We start from the raw sequence: 15,569 nt of genomic DNA on the forward strand, positions 1-15,569 counted from the left end.
CAATAGCCTCTTAGCAAGGTACCTTCTAAACCATTATGACCAACTCTATGGTGAAAGACCTCATCAGGTCTTATAGGGTGAATAAGATATTCGATAAAAACTCATAAATAGTTAATATTGAAGGATTTTAATAACATATCAAATAATTTTTTTATTTTTTATTTACAAATATTATAGATGATCTATATATAATATAAACTTTCAATTCAACAGTAAAATTTGTATTCGTTATAATGTTATTCATGTGAATCGTATAAGACTTGGTAAGCCTTTCATATCAGACAAATCCTTAACTTATATAACATGAGTTGAGTTTGTGAGTTCACCTTTCAATTTTGCTTATCGGCCTAAGGAGATTTTCCAAGTTATATAATATACGTGTGTATTGCACCATTGTGTCTAAAAACCAAAAAAATATTTGAACTTGTATATATCTCCATTTGAACATGGATTCTTAATTGATTTACGTAGTCAAGGGTTCTAGAACTGGCCAATAATTGAGATCGAACGCTGCATATTTCAAGCTTAATGGTTTTAATTTTAGATCTTCCCGATTACATAGAGTGAGTTAGCACATGAATCATGATTCTCGTTATTCAATAATGGATTAACATATTATTTTTGTTCAACTACAAGAGTAATATCTTCAACCAGGTAGTACAATTTTATATGAAATATTGTAATGGAGGGATATGTGATATGTCAATTCCACAACACTAAATCTATGTTGTGTTAGAGTATACCATCACCATGACAACATATCTTGATAGTATTAGTTTCTAGACTAAATCATTTTATTAATAAGGCATGCTATTCTCTTAATTACATGAAAATTTGCTGAATACAGGTTAGACAATAGAAATAAATATCATCGCCTAAATATTATAAATACCTATAAATATTTTCGAAAAATGAAATATTAGCTAATTGACCATATCTTCTTGACTTTAAAATTTGAATTATTCAATCTCAATCGAATAGAGATATTCATATTGATAATATTATGTTAAAACTAAGTTGGTTATTGGATTCACAGAGACCTTTTTAACTTAAATCACCTAAATTAAATACTATATCAAAGAAAATATATCAACCTTCAAATTTATTTTATAATTATAAGAATCAATTTGAGTTTTAGTTACCTAAAAAAAATTATTTCTAATATAAAGCTTATCATTTTTTCTCCAAAACCATTGGTTAAAAATTGGATTACATGTCAACATAATAAATGTAGTTAGTGTGTAGTCAATATCTCAGAACCGTCTTATAAAAATCAGACATTTCTCATCTTTAGATAATCTTTTCTATTTTAATTAAATATAGGGTTATATGTGATGTGAGTGTACCTAATTGGAGATCCCCATTAGTTATATGGGCATAAAAGTAAAATAAATTTTCTTATTGACCAAAAATAGTAAAATAATATATTTTTTTTTGGTTTTCACCATCTGGTTCCTAGGGGAATGGAGCTCTAGTCGTCCAGAGTTTGGGGCGAGTTCCGACATCAAGTGGTTTGAGTCTCCCCAAAATGCTGTTGCGAGGATCGAACCGTGGTCCTCCCTACATGTCAATCACCACCGAACCAACTAACATTTGATAAAGGTAAAATAAAATTTTAGTACCATAAAAATTTGTTGCGCTTCTTAAATTTTTTTTTTTTTTTTTCCACCATACTAAAACTTGTCAGCTAGTTAAGTATCGTCGCGGATGACATTTTTTACTAAAATTTTTGATTTTATAACCTCCATAAATGTGTAAAACAGTAATAAGTAGGGTGAAAAAAGTGTGGAGAGAAAAACGGAGTTCAGCCCAAAATCTTTCATTAAGGGGGATAAACAAGAAACTGAGATTGGTGATTTAACTACCTAACCAGGGTTTATGAAATTGGGATTTCTATCTTCCGTGTTGCAGCAGCAGCAGCAGAATGTCGACGGAATGCGATACCTCTTCTTTGTTCGGCGTCATCCGTCCTCCTCCTCCTCCTCCTCCGGAAAACCTTGAAGAAAGAGGGAAGCGTCCAAAATCGGAACCAGAAGAGAAGCAGAAACCTAAATGGAAGCCTAGAGAAAAAGCGTCTTGGGAATTGAAAGCATTAAAAGATCTCACGTTGAGTGATTTCTCCATGTATGATGAAGATGTTAAGCCATTTTATTTTGATTGTGATAAATTTGTGTATAAGAATAAGGCAATGATCAACAAAGAGAAGGAGATTAAAGATGCTATGTCTGATCATGTAAAGCGATCTCGCAACCTATCTGTAAGTATAGTAATTCAACCTATCTTCTGATTTTCAGTTTCATTCAATTTTAGTGTTTCACTTATAATAATAATTGTGATTGATTGATTCTGGAGAACACAGCCCTTCGATGCTATCGCCCCTCCAAAAGTAACAACAAAATTCGGAATATGCTGGCCTGCAGTACCGCTTAACATGACTGATGATCTTCGCCTTGAACTCACTCCGCTATGCAATGCTGCTTTAGACAAGTTCAATGCTGATAATCAGGTGCTTCAAATAAACAACAGCTCTATCATCACTATTAATTAATTCCATCAACTTATTAATATTGCTGTTAATTGTTGTTAGGATACAAATTATGTTTTTGTTGATGTTGTCAAGACAACATGGAGACCTGGTGGTGTCTATTACATTACCTTTCAAGCACAAAAAGATTCTCCCAACTGCCCTGCAGACACTTTCCAGGCAAGGGTAGTAGACAAGAGGACTGGGCCACATGCAGTCACGTCGTGTTCCATTAAAATCTAGCACACGCCGCACCATGGTAATTAATTTTGTTGCATTAACATTATGCATACTTACATGTTTTATCCTTTTTTCCGATATTTAAGTTGCTTTGCTGTTTGTGCTTTGGTAAAGAATCATGCTGCAGTCTGATTAAAGAAATAAAGAACATAAGTATATAGTATTAGGTTCCTTTAAACATAACATAACAACATCTTTTTACGAAGCACATCAAATAAATGAACAAATAATGCTAGTAAGCCAGTTTTTTTTTAACAACAAAATTATTTTAACCATTAACCAAGGCATAAGACATGCCGATGGTAGGGAAGCAATAATTCAGGCCCAGAACAATAGCCTCGGCGAGAGCCTAAACCTCCAGCCCACACAAAATAGCAAAAGAGAACTACATCCAACAAACTAATCCGCCTAAACTTCATCCAGCAATTACTAGAAAAATCTACACAACAGCAGGCACACCGAATATTAGTTGCTTTAGCGCTGAATTTTTAACAAATTCAATTGGTTGTGTTAGTCTGATTTTTTTTAGCCATCCCACAAACAGTAAAGAAAAGGTAGCAGGGAATTAGTTGGTCATATGAATTCGGTAAACATCCGAACAATCAGTATTATTCAGTAGAAATATCAATATCCACGTAGTTGATAATTGCATTGTGCACTTTTGCTACTGACTAACTAGAGTTAGCCATTTCTTTGAAATAGCATTAACACAAATTAGTAAAACTGAGCCACAATTTAACCAAGGCTGACATGCAAATCACCCATTTCACCTGCTTTGCTGTCATTCTAACCGAAAGACATTCTTCTACTGAATTGGTTTTGGTATTTTATTTATTTGTCTTATCATTTTGTTTTCAATCTCTTGTCAACATTGTTTTCCTTGTCCAATCAATCGCCAGGGTAAACAGTACTAGTATTTGCCATTAAACTATATATATATATATATATATATATATATATATATATATATATATATATATATATATATATATATATATATATTGTTGGAAGAGGAATTTTCTCTAGAATTGGGTACCTAAATTTTTAATGGAGATTAATTAGATTAGTTATCAACAAAAGTTGGTGGATATTTCCTACTAATAACCAGATTTAAAATTCATCCCTAGATCAGCTGATAGCCATCAAGGAATATTATTGAACGGGTCAAAATTCGAACTTTAGATTTCTCATTTCTCTATATTTATAGTGCGTGAGTCTAATCACTACTAAATAAAAAACTAATTTAAATTATAATTTAAACAGTTAAATTAACTAGCTTTTTCGGTGGTGGTGCGACGAGTGGCGTCACTCCTCTGCACTGCACCACCCTGGATCCAAATTTGCGTCTTCAATGTCGGATTCGGTTAGGTGGGTTCATTTATGTTCCTCCATGTTCTCATCTTTCTGTTCGGATTTGGTTTAACCATAACAACCTCCCTCCTGGCGGTGTTTGCTGGTTTGTTGTTGTTTCTCAAACTAGTTCGGTTTGTTTTGTTTCATCATGTACTTGTTAGTTTCTACTGCTTTTGGGTGGTTGGTCTTGACGGTGGTGCTCTTGGCGGCGTTTGGCCGGTTTAGTCATCATCTTGCCAGTTCCTTTCTCGTGTAGATTTGGGTTTTCGTCTGCCTGCAGTTTTGTCGGTGCTCGAATCCAGAGGGTTGGTTTTGGCCCTTGTTCCTTTAATCCTCGTCTCCGACTGTTGGCGCGAAAGCGTCGTTATGCTTGATGTGGTTTGTGGAGGGAGCTGCTGGTACGTGAATCAGACCATATTGGTGGCGGCCGATTTATTCGCCTACATGAGTATTGAAGGCCCACACATCTGGTTTTTTTTTTGTTTTTTGCTATATAGTTTCGCGCTCGTACGCGGGTTCGTTGGACAGTGCCTGTGGTGTGTATCTTTGCTTCTATTTATTGACCACTTTTGTCATTTTAACCTATTTGTATATTCGTTTGGTAGAAAAATATCCACTTTATGTGTTATCACTATAACATCGTTGAAAACTATTTATTTATATCTAACAACCAAAAAATAAATAAGTCTAATTAGAGTCGATATTTTTTGTAACCTGACAAGTGGTTAGAAAATTTACCCTTAAGATGAAATGTCTGAAGTTCAAATTCCGATCCCTGTATATACAATGTGACGTTCCCACCAACTGAACTAAGCTCTAGAATACCCAAATATGATTGTTTTTTTTTTTGGTAAAACAAACATGATTGATTTACAATGTAAGAAAAGGTAAATCATAGCATCAATACATATAAATTAAATCCTTGATCATTAGATTCTAAAACATTACTGTATCAATTAACACCGGAGTCAATTAACCATGTATATATATATAATGGTCTGGTCATAAAAGAAATATGCTACTACATAATAATGGTCTAATATTATTCGATAGAAAAATTTACTATTTATTATTAAGGATTCATTATTTTTTTTTTTTTTTAAGAAACAAATAAGAATTTGTACAGACCCAAGCATAAGACATGATTAAGGTACCAGAGCAAATACAATCAAAAAGTAAAAAAGCACAACTCAAGAAACACAAAACCACACACCAATACCATATTAGGAACACACTTCCCTGGAAATGACTACACAGAAGCAGAATAATAAAAACAGAGCTACAATAACTACAATAAAGTGCAGGATCCCAGACCTCAGTGCTGCAGAGTCTCCAAACTAGGAGTGCTCCACAGAGCTGCAAACAAACTAGAAGGCTCCAAACTAGGGGTACAAACTCACACAATTTCAGATCCTAACCCTAACTTTAATCATTAAAAACTTGGATTATAACAAGGATAATAAGTTAATAACACTCACTCTAAATCCTAACCCTAACAGTAAACTTAATCATTAATTAATAATATTTATAAATTATTAATAAAAAAAAATATAATCATTCGTCCTAAAATATAGGCAAAAATTAGCCAATAAAAATGAATGTATTTGGTCCAAATGTTTATTATTTAATATAGAAAAATTAATAAATACTATTTGTATACCAATAAGAATCATCCACCTCAACGAATGTACCGGTACATATCCACATAATATGTGTACCAAAACATTCACCAAACAGTAAACTTAAGTGGTTAATGAGCCCCCCTAAACAAATTATTTACAAGAACTCAAATTCAATTTTTAGTGAAACAATTTTTAGCCATATTTTATTTACCTCGCGACCGAATTCTAAATTACCGGAGCTGATTCCTCATAGAACTAGAGGTGGTTAATACACAAAAAGAACAAAGATAGCATAGTTCCTAATTATCTAACTGGTTATCTAATCCATCATTCCCAATACAATGTAGCTTTTTTATCCTCCTCCTTTGATATCAAATGCCTCTCCTCTTCCTTTGTATCACCAACTCTCTTCAAATTCATTTTGATCCCCATATATTCTTGATAGATTTTCCTACCATACTTCCATGAACTATCGATAGTGCCCAATGTGATTGGTTGCATATCTAATATTAAAAAAAATACCCATTAGACAAAAGTGAACTAACTAGAAAAAACACACATAAAATGTACACACAAAATAAGAAATGAATTATATAGGCATATATTTTCTAAGGAGTACTAACAATCATTCAACAAGAATTGAATAATTTAAGAATAATTCTACCTTCATGAATCACAGTGATATATAATATGTTCCCAATGTTTCCAACCATCCTAATTCTTTATTCCTTTTGCAGGAAATCATATCCACTGCATCCATCTACTGTGAACATGGTTTTGGCTGTGTTAGAAACATGGAGTGAAATCAAGGCTGGACGACGGTATTAATGTAGATGCTATATTTGCTAGAACATGTTTGGATTTTAACCACGTGTTTTGTGTCATACTGTACATAGAAGCTAATGTTACTCGCAAACTTTGGATACCTATTAAAGTAATTATTATTATGACTCTTCTTCTTTACTTTTTTTTTTTTTGACAAACTCTTCTTTTTGAACAAAATGACAAACTCTTCTTCTTTACTTAGTCGATGGAAACTCCGTCCACAAGTTACCAATTGCATTTTCTTTTTACACGTTATTCTTATTTTAGTTTTCCTCTGAAATTTTGCATTAGAAGCACTTGTCATCATCCTGAGTGATAAAGACAAATTGGAGTTGAGATTAAATTAAGGGAAAATTACACTCATTTACAGATTTATGTTAGTATAACATACCCTTTATTTTCTGATGCATCACAAACCTCCCTTATTTGTTTGATGAATGACTTATAAGCACCTATTTGCTAAACGTCTGTTTATTCGGTCTCATTCTATTGTGTATTAAGCAGCTATCTCTCGACAATTTGGCTCGAAGGAAACACTAGGTAGCTGTATCTCCTTTTATGGCTTGAAGCAGTTGGCATAGTGCGCCAGAATTATAGCAAGATACTGTATTACTCAACAGAGCATTGAAACATAGAAAAATACTGTATTACTCAACAGAATTATACATAAATTTTCGATATGACTGTTTTATGATGGTTGGAGAAACCAAACAACAAATGTCAAAACATTACCTCATTGAATTGAATATGATAACTCGGCCGTTGAACATTAACCGATCATATCTCAATCAAACGATTTTATTCATATTGACTGCATACGTACAGTCATGGAAATATACATGTTTGTAATATGTTAAAACTAAGCCGATTATTGGATTTTTTTTTATAAAACATTAGCGTGCATAGGCATCACATGATAATTATAACATCCCAACTATGTTGGCACCCCATAATTATCACCTATCATTTGCAGCACCCTAATAAATTTATTAAAAAGAAAGAAAAAGAGACAAACTTGGGGGGACTAGATCAAAACCCAAGGAAACAATAATACAAGGAACCTACCACTACCTTAGTAAAAACCTTTCCTTGAAAACCCCAAGGGATAAAACCAAGAATAGGGAAAAAGAGTGCAGTGAATTTAATGAAATCTAAAAGACGGAAGACCCATTAAATTACTAATATAATCTCCTTGAACACTCGGCGGAACATTGTCCCACCAGTAAAAACCATTAACATTAATGCCTAAAGCAGCCATTCTATCTGCACAACAGTTCCCTTCACGATAAATGTGAGTCGCTCTAAAATGCATGGTTTTAGTCAACGTCAAACAATTGAACCATCTATTACGAAGCTTCCAAGAGACAATGTGGGCGGACTTAAAAGCTAAATTAACCGATTGTGAATCAGATTCAATCCAAAGATTGTTCCACCCTTTTGAATGAGCGATCTCAATAGCACTCATAACACCTATAAGTTCAGCATGAAGGGCGTAAGAGTTTCCAATATTAATAGAAAATCCTCCAAGAAAAGTAGCAGTATAGTCTCTAAAAATACCCCCACAAGAAACAAGATCGGGGCTACCCAACGCTGAACCATCTGTATTATTGGATTCATAGAGGTATTTTTTAACTTAAATCACCTAAATTAATTACTGTATCAAATAAAAAATATCAACGATAAAATTTCTTTTATAATTACAACAATCGATCTGAGTTAAAGTTACCTCAAAAATGTTATTTCTAATATATAAAACTTATTATTTTTTTTTTCTTGGAGGCCATTAGTTAGAAAGTGGATTACATGCAATGGGTGTAGTCTGTCTGAAAATCAAACGGTTCAAATTTTTCAGATACTCCCTCCGATCCTTTTTATAAGAAACACTTTGAAATTTTTATTTGGTCCATTTTATAAGAAATACTTTGACACAATTTCATTTGTACCCTTATTAAATACAATCAAATAATTCATTATAATGCTAGTGCATTAATTAGAGAGGCCTATTTCTCGAGTTTAGATATGCTCCATTAGCTTATCCTCCAGTTTGCTCCAGTTCCTTGCTAGATCTATGACACGTGGATATAAAAGAAATCAACGGGTGAGATTGAAAAATGGTAAAGTAGATTAAACAATTGAGATTCCTCTTATTCTCATCGTGAAACAAATAACCCACCCATCTCCGTCGTTGTGTCACTCAGTCGCCGCTGTCTTTCTCTCCATGTCGCCGATTCGCCGTTTTCCGTCCTCGTCACTTCACAATTGAAGTGTCTCCTTTGTGCTGCCATTTTTCCCTTTCCCTTTTTCAATTTGAAGATTGAAGATTGTTTGATTGAAAATTTGTTTGGCTATAATGAAAATTTGTTTGCCTATAATTAATCTTAATTTCATATTTTCAATTTTAAGATGGTAAGCTTCTGCAATTTTGAGTACAGAAAAAAAATATCATGCTCTGTGAGAAGAAAATTAGGGTCATCGTGTTTCTAGGAATATAAAAGGATTAATGGTGAAAAAATAACATGTAACAAACAAAAAGGTAAAATATGTGTTATATGAAAAAACGAGAAAGAGAACCGGAGAAGAGAAGATGGGAGAAGAAAGACAAGATCTGTTATAGGTGATTTGTTTCACGGCGGCGGTTTGGGTTGTTTCTTCTATTTGTTTTTGGTACATTTAAAACTAAAAAACATTACTTTAAATCAGAACGGTTGATTATTGTTTTTTACACGTGTCATAGATCTAGCAATGAACTGGAGCAAACTGGAGAATAAGCTAATGGAGCATATCTGAACTCCTATTTCTCATGCTAGTCAAAAGTTAGTTTTGGAATATAACATAGGGTCATGTTAACATGTGCATCAAGGGCACATGTTAATGTATCTAAAAATAGAAATATGCATTTAATAACATAAAAAAATTTAATGTTTAAAAAGTATAATGCACAAGTTACAAGAGAATATTACTACATTTGTATTCTTAACATGTGCCCTGGATGCACATGTTAACATAATGAGAAAATTTACCATCCTTAGTCTGTGTGATTTTGTCAAAGTGTTTCTTATAATAAGGACCGGAGAGAATAATTTATTATTTAATTAATTATAAAATTTTGATATTAAAATCAAATCTTATAAAATAGCATAAAATAAGCTATATAAGATTTGTTAGCGCGGGTGGGGTCGTAAGCAGAGATATGTTAGCGAATTAACGAAACTGAGATTTGTCTGTGATTTATCTATCTATCTATCTAGGGTTTACGAATTGGGATTCCTATCTTTCTTCCGTGTTGCAGCAGCAGAATGTCGACGGAATGCGATACCTCTTCTTTGTTCGGCGTTATCCGTCCTCCTCCTCCACCTCCGGAAAACCTTGAAGAAAGAGGGAAGCGCCCAAAATCGGAACCGGAACCAAAACCAGAAGAGAAGCAGAAACCTAAATGGAAACCTAGAGAGAAAGCGGCTTGGGAACTGAAAGCATTAAAAGATCTTACGTTGAGTGATTTCTCCATGTATGATGAAGATGTTGAGCCATTTATGTTTGGTTGTGATAAATTTGTGTATAAGAATAAGGCAATGATTAACCAAGAGAAGGAGATTAAAGATGCTATGGCTGATCATGTAAAGCGATCTCGCAACCTATCTGTAAGTATAGCAATTCAACCTATCTTCTGATTTTCAGTTTCATTCAATTTTAGTGTGTCACTTATAATAATAATAATTGTGATTGATTGATTCTGGACAACACAGCCCTTCGATGCTATCACCCCTCCAAAAGTAACAACAAAATTCGGAATATGCTGGCCTGCAGTACCGCTTGACATGACTGATGATCGTCGACTGAGACTCACTCCGCTCTGCAAGGCTGCCTTAGACAAGTTCAATGCTGATAATCAGGTGCTTCATACACACAGTAACTCTATACCCACTGTTAATATTACTCCCTCCGGTCCTTGATACATGAAAACATTAAAACTTTGATGTATCTCGACTCTATTATAATATAGACTAGATACATCAATTTTTCAATTTATCTAAAAATTGAATGTTTTCTTATATTAAGGACTAGAGGGAGTATTAAATAATTCGATCAACTTATTAATTATTGTTGTTAATTGTTGTTAGGATACAAATTATGTTTTTGTTGATGTTGTCAAGACAACATGGAGACCTGGTGGTGTCTATTACATTACCTTTCAAGCACAAAATGATTCTCCCAACTGCCCTGTAGACACTTTCCAGGCAAGGGTAGTAAAAATGAGGACTGGGCCACATGCAGTCACGTCGTGTTCCATTAAAATCTAGCACACGCCGCACCATGGTAATCAATTTTGTTGCTTCAAATTATGCATACTTACATGTTTTATCCTTTTTTCCGATATTTAAGTTGCTTTGCTGTTTGTGCTTTGGTAAAGAATCATGCTGCAGTCTGATTAAAAAGCTTTAAAATTTACTCAGAATATTTGTTGCTATAGCGCTGAATTTTTAACAAATTCAATTGGTTGTGTTAGTCTGATTTTTTTTTAGCCATCCCACAAACACTAAAGAAAAGGTAGTAGGGAATTAGTTGGTCATATGAATTCGGTAAACATCCGAACAATCAGTATTATTCAGTAGAAATATCAATATCCACGTAGTTGATAATTGCATTGTGCTCTTTTGCTACTGACTCACTCGAGTTAGCCATTTCTTTGAAATACATTGAAATAGCATTAACACAAATAAGTAAAACTGAGCCACAATTTAACCAAGGCTGACATGCAAATCACGCATTTCAACTGCTTTGCTGTCATTCTAACCGATAGACATTCTTCTACTGAATTGGTTTTGGTATTTTATTTATTTGTCTTATCATTTTGTTTTCAATCTCTTGTCAACATTGTTTTCCTTGTCCAATCAATCGCCAGAACAGTACTAGTATTCGCCATTAAAAAAAAAATATATATATTGTTGGAAGAGGAATTTTCTCTAGAATTGTGTACCTAAATTTTTAATGGAGATTAATTAGATTAGTTATCAACAAAAGTTGGTGGATATTTCCTACTAATAACCAGATTTAAAATTCATCCCTAGATCAGCTAATAGCCATCAAGGAATATTATTGAACGGGTCAAACTTTAGATTTCTCATTTCTCTATATTTATAGTGCGTGAGTCTAATCACTACTAAATAAAAAACTAATTTAAATTATAATTTAAACAGTTAAATTAACTAGCTTTTTCGGTGGTGGTGCGACGAGTGGCGTCACTCCTCTGCACCACCCTGGATCCAAATTTGCATCTTCAATGTCGGATTCGGTTAGGTGGGTTCATTTATGTTCCTCCATGTTCTCATCTTTCTGTTCGGGTTTGGTTTAACCATAACAACCTCCCTCCTGGCTGTGTTTGCTGGTTTGTGGTTGTTTCTCAAACTAGTTCGGTTTGTTTTGTTTCATCATGTACTTGTTAGTTTCTGCTGCTTTTGGGTGGTTGGTCTTGACGGTGGTGCTCTTGGCGGCGTTTGGCCGGTTTAGTCATCATCTTGCCAGTTCCTTTCTCTTGTAGATTTGGGTTTTCGTTTGCCTGCAGTTTTGTCGGTGCTCGAATCCAGAGGGTTGGTGTTGGCCCTTGTTCCTTTTATCCTCGTCTCCGACTGTTGGCGCGAAAGTGTCGTTATGCTTGATGTGGTTTGTGGAGGGAGCTGCTGGTACGTGAATCAGACCGTGTTGGCGGCGACCGATTTATTCGCCTACGTGTTATCACTATAACGTCGTTGAAAACTATTTATTTATATCTGACAACCAAAAAATAAATAAGTCTAATTAGAGTCGATATTTTTTGTAACCTGACAAGTGGTTAGAAAATCTACCCTTAAGATGAAATGTCTGAAGTTCAAATTCCGATCCCTGTATATACAATGTGACGTTCCCACCAACTGAACTAAGCTCTAGAATACCCAAATATGATTGATTTTTTTATTTCTTTTGGTAAAACAAACATGATTGATTTACAATGTAAAGAAAGGTAAATCATAGCATCAATACATATAAATTAAATCCTTGATCATGAGATTCTAAAACATTGCTGTATCAATTAACACCGGAGTCAATTAACCATGTATATATATATAATGGTCTGGTCATTAAAGAAATTTGTTACTACATAATAATGGTCTAATATTATTCGATAGAAAAATTTACTATTTATTATTAAGGATTCATTATTTTTTTTTAAAGAAACAAATAAGAATTTGTACAGACCCAAGCATAAGACATGATTAAGGTGCCAGAGCAAATACAATCAAAAAGTAAAAAAGCACAACTCAAGAAACACAAAACCACACACCAATACCATATTAGGAAAACACTTCCCTGGAAATGACTACACAGAAGCAGACTAATAAAAACCGAGCTACAATAACTACAATAAAGTGCAGGATCCCAGACCTCAGTGCTGCAGAGTCTCCAAACTAGGAGTGCTCCACAGAGCTGCAAACAAACTAGAAGGCTCCAAACTAGGGGTACACACTCACACAATTTCAAATCCTAACCCTAACCTTAATCATTAAAAACTTGGATTATAACAAGGATAACAAGTTAATAACACTCACTCTAAATCCAAACCCCAACCGTAAACTTAATCATTAATTAATAATATTTATAAATTAATAAAAACAAAAAATATACTCCTTCTTCCTAAAATATAGGCAAAAATTAGCCAATAAAAGTGAATGTATTTGGTCCAAATTTTTATTATTTAATATAGAAAAATTAATAAATACTATTTGTAAACCAATAAGAATCATCCACCTCAAGGAATGTACCGGTACATATCCACATAATATGTGTACCAAAGCATTCACTAAACAGTAAACTTAAGTGGTTAATGAGCCCCCCTAAACAAATTATTTACAAGAACTCAAATTCAATTTTTAGTGAAACAATTTTTAGCCAGATTTTATTTACCTCGCGACCGAATTCTAAATTACCGGAGCTGATTCCTCATAGAACTAGAGGTGGTTAATACACAAAAAGAACAAAGATAGCATAGTTCCTAATTATCTAACTGGTTATCTAATCCATCATTCCCAATACAATGTAGCTTTGTTATCCTCCTCCTTTGATATCAAATGCCTCTCCTCTTCCTTTGTATCACCAACTCTCTTCAAATTGATTTTGATCCCCATATATTCTTGATAGATTTTCCTACCATACTTCCATGAACTATCGATAGTGCCCAATGTGATTGGTTGCATATCTAATATTAAAAAAAATACCCATTAGACAAAAGTGAACTAGAAAAAACACACATAAAATGTACACACAAAATAAGAAATGAATTATATATGCATATATTTTCTAAGGAGTACTAACAATCATTCAACAAGAATTGAATAATTTAAGAATAATTCTACCTTCATGAATCACAGTGATATATAATATGTTCCCAATGTTTCCCAACCATCCTAATTCTTTATTCCTTTTGCAGGAAATCAGATCCACTGCATCCATCTACTGTGAACATGGTTTTGGCTGTGTTAGAAACATGGAGTGAAATCAAGGCTGGACGACGGTATTAATGTAGATGCTATATTTGCTAGAACATGTTTGGATTTTAACCGCGTGTTTTGTGTCATACTGTACATAGAAGCTAATGTTACTCGCAAACTTTGGATACCTATTAAAGTAATTATTATTATGACTCTTCTTCTTTACTTTTTTTTGACAAACTCTTCTTTTTGAACAAAATGACAAACTCTTCTTCTTTACTTAGTCGATGGAAACTCCGTCCACAAGTTACCAATTGCATTTTCTTTTTACACGTTATTCTTTTCTTTTTTTGAAACAGCCAAAATGATATATATATATATATATATATATATATATATATATATATATATATATATATATATATAAATAAAAAAGACCAATAATCTACCCAGCACATTTTACACGTTATTCTTATTTTAGTTTTCCTCTGAAATTTTGCATTAGAAGCACTTGTCATCATCCTGAGTGATAAAGACAAATTGGAGTTGAGATTAAATGAAGGGAAAATTACACTCATTTACAGATTTATGTTATTATAACATACCCTTTATTTTCTGATGCATCACAAACCTCCCTTATTTGTTTGATGAATGACTTATAAGCACCTATTTGCTAAACGTTTGTTTATTCGGTCTCAAATTGGCTCGAAGGAAACGCTAGGTAGCTGTATCTCCTTTTATGGCTTGAAGCAGTTGGCATAGTGCGCCAGAATTATAGCAAGATACTGTATTACTCAACAGAGCATTGAAACATAGAAAAATACTGTATTACTCAACAGAATTATACATAAGTTTTCGATATGACTGTTTTATGATGGTTGGAGAAACCAACAACAAATGTCAAAACATTACCTCATTGAATTGAATATGATCACTCAGCCGTTGAACATTAACCGATCATATCTCAATCAAAAGATTTTAATCATATTGACTGCATACATACAGTCATGGAAATATACATGTTTGTAATATGTTAAAACCAAGGTTATCAAAACCGGACCGGCCGGTCGGACCGTGAACCGGTCATAAAAACGGTTCGGTTTTGAGCAAAAAACAGATAGGAAACCGACCGGCAAAAAACCGCATGAACCGGGGTCGAACCGGGACGTACCGGCGAACCGGCCGGACGGTTCAAGCGGTTTTGCAAATTTTTTGTTTTTTATTTTTAAAAAAGGGAAAAACGAGGTCGTTTTAATTAATTTTTTTTAAAAAAAAAATCTGAAACAAAACAACGACGTCGTAGGAATAGAAAAAGTTTTTGTTTTTCATCTATTTTTCATTTGGTTTGAATTATAAATTTTATTTTATTTTTACTTGTGATATTTTATCTTTTTATTACGTGAAATTATGAAATATTGAGCAATTATTCATATATTTTTATTTATATATTAATTAAAATATATATTTAATTAAAAACGGTTCGACCCTGATTAAACTCGGTCCGACCAATTGAACCTTGAACCGGTGAGCTCGCCGGTTCGATGA

General features: G+C 33.4%; 2 protein-coding genes across 2 annotated transcripts; both read left to right on the plus strand.

Annotated features, from left to right (window-relative positions):
• The first annotated feature begins 1,773 nt into the window (after positions 1-1,773).
• On the plus strand, positions 1,774-6,702 carry LOC123896831. The gene is made up of 4 exons (XM_045947232.1): positions 1,774-2,257; positions 2,360-2,506; positions 2,588-2,783; positions 6,477-6,702. Exons 1-3 carry the CDS (start codon positions 1,925-1,927, stop codon positions 2,765-2,767), a joined length of 660 nt encoding a protein of 219 aa, XP_045803188.1. The 5' UTR covers positions 1,774-1,924; the 3' UTR covers positions 2,768-2,783; positions 6,477-6,702.
• A 3,027-nt stretch (positions 6,703-9,729) lies between these two features.
• On the plus strand, positions 9,730-14,249 carry LOC123896830. The gene is made up of 4 exons (XM_045947231.1): positions 9,730-10,202; positions 10,308-10,454; positions 10,683-10,878; positions 14,024-14,249. Exons 1-3 carry the CDS (start codon positions 9,861-9,863, stop codon positions 10,860-10,862), a joined length of 669 nt encoding a protein of 222 aa, XP_045803187.1. The 5' UTR covers positions 9,730-9,860; the 3' UTR covers positions 10,863-10,878; positions 14,024-14,249.
• The last annotated feature ends 1,320 nt before the right edge of the window (positions 14,250-15,569 follow it).

The sequence above is a fragment of the Trifolium pratense genome, linkage group LG7 (assembly GCF_020283565.1).
Source record: "Trifolium pratense cultivar HEN17-A07 linkage group LG7, ARS_RC_1.1, whole genome shotgun sequence".
Classification (NCBI taxonomy): Eukaryota; Viridiplantae; Streptophyta; class Magnoliopsida; order Fabales; family Fabaceae; genus Trifolium; species Trifolium pratense.

Bases quoted from the DNA above. Each gene is read 5' to 3' on its own strand.
- LOC123896831 (XM_045947232.1), top strand. From the start codon at position 1,925: ATGTCGACGGAATGCGATACCTCTTCTTTGTTCGGCGTCATCCGTCCT. The intron at 2,258-2,359 runs GTAAGTATAGTA...TGGAGAACACAG, and splicing joins AGCGATCTCGCAACCTATCT to CCCTTCGATGCTATCGCCCC. The intron at 2,507-2,587 runs GTGCTTCAAATA...AATTGTTGTTAG, and splicing joins AGTTCAATGCTGATAATCAG to GATACAAATTATGTTTTTGT.
- LOC123896830 (XM_045947231.1), top strand. From the start codon at position 9,861: ATGTCGACGGAATGCGATACCTCTTCTTTGTTCGGCGTTATCCGTCCT. The intron at 10,203-10,307 runs GTAAGTATAGCA...TGGACAACACAG, and splicing joins AGCGATCTCGCAACCTATCT to CCCTTCGATGCTATCACCCC. The intron at 10,455-10,682 runs GTGCTTCATACA...AATTGTTGTTAG, and splicing joins AGTTCAATGCTGATAATCAG to GATACAAATTATGTTTTTGT.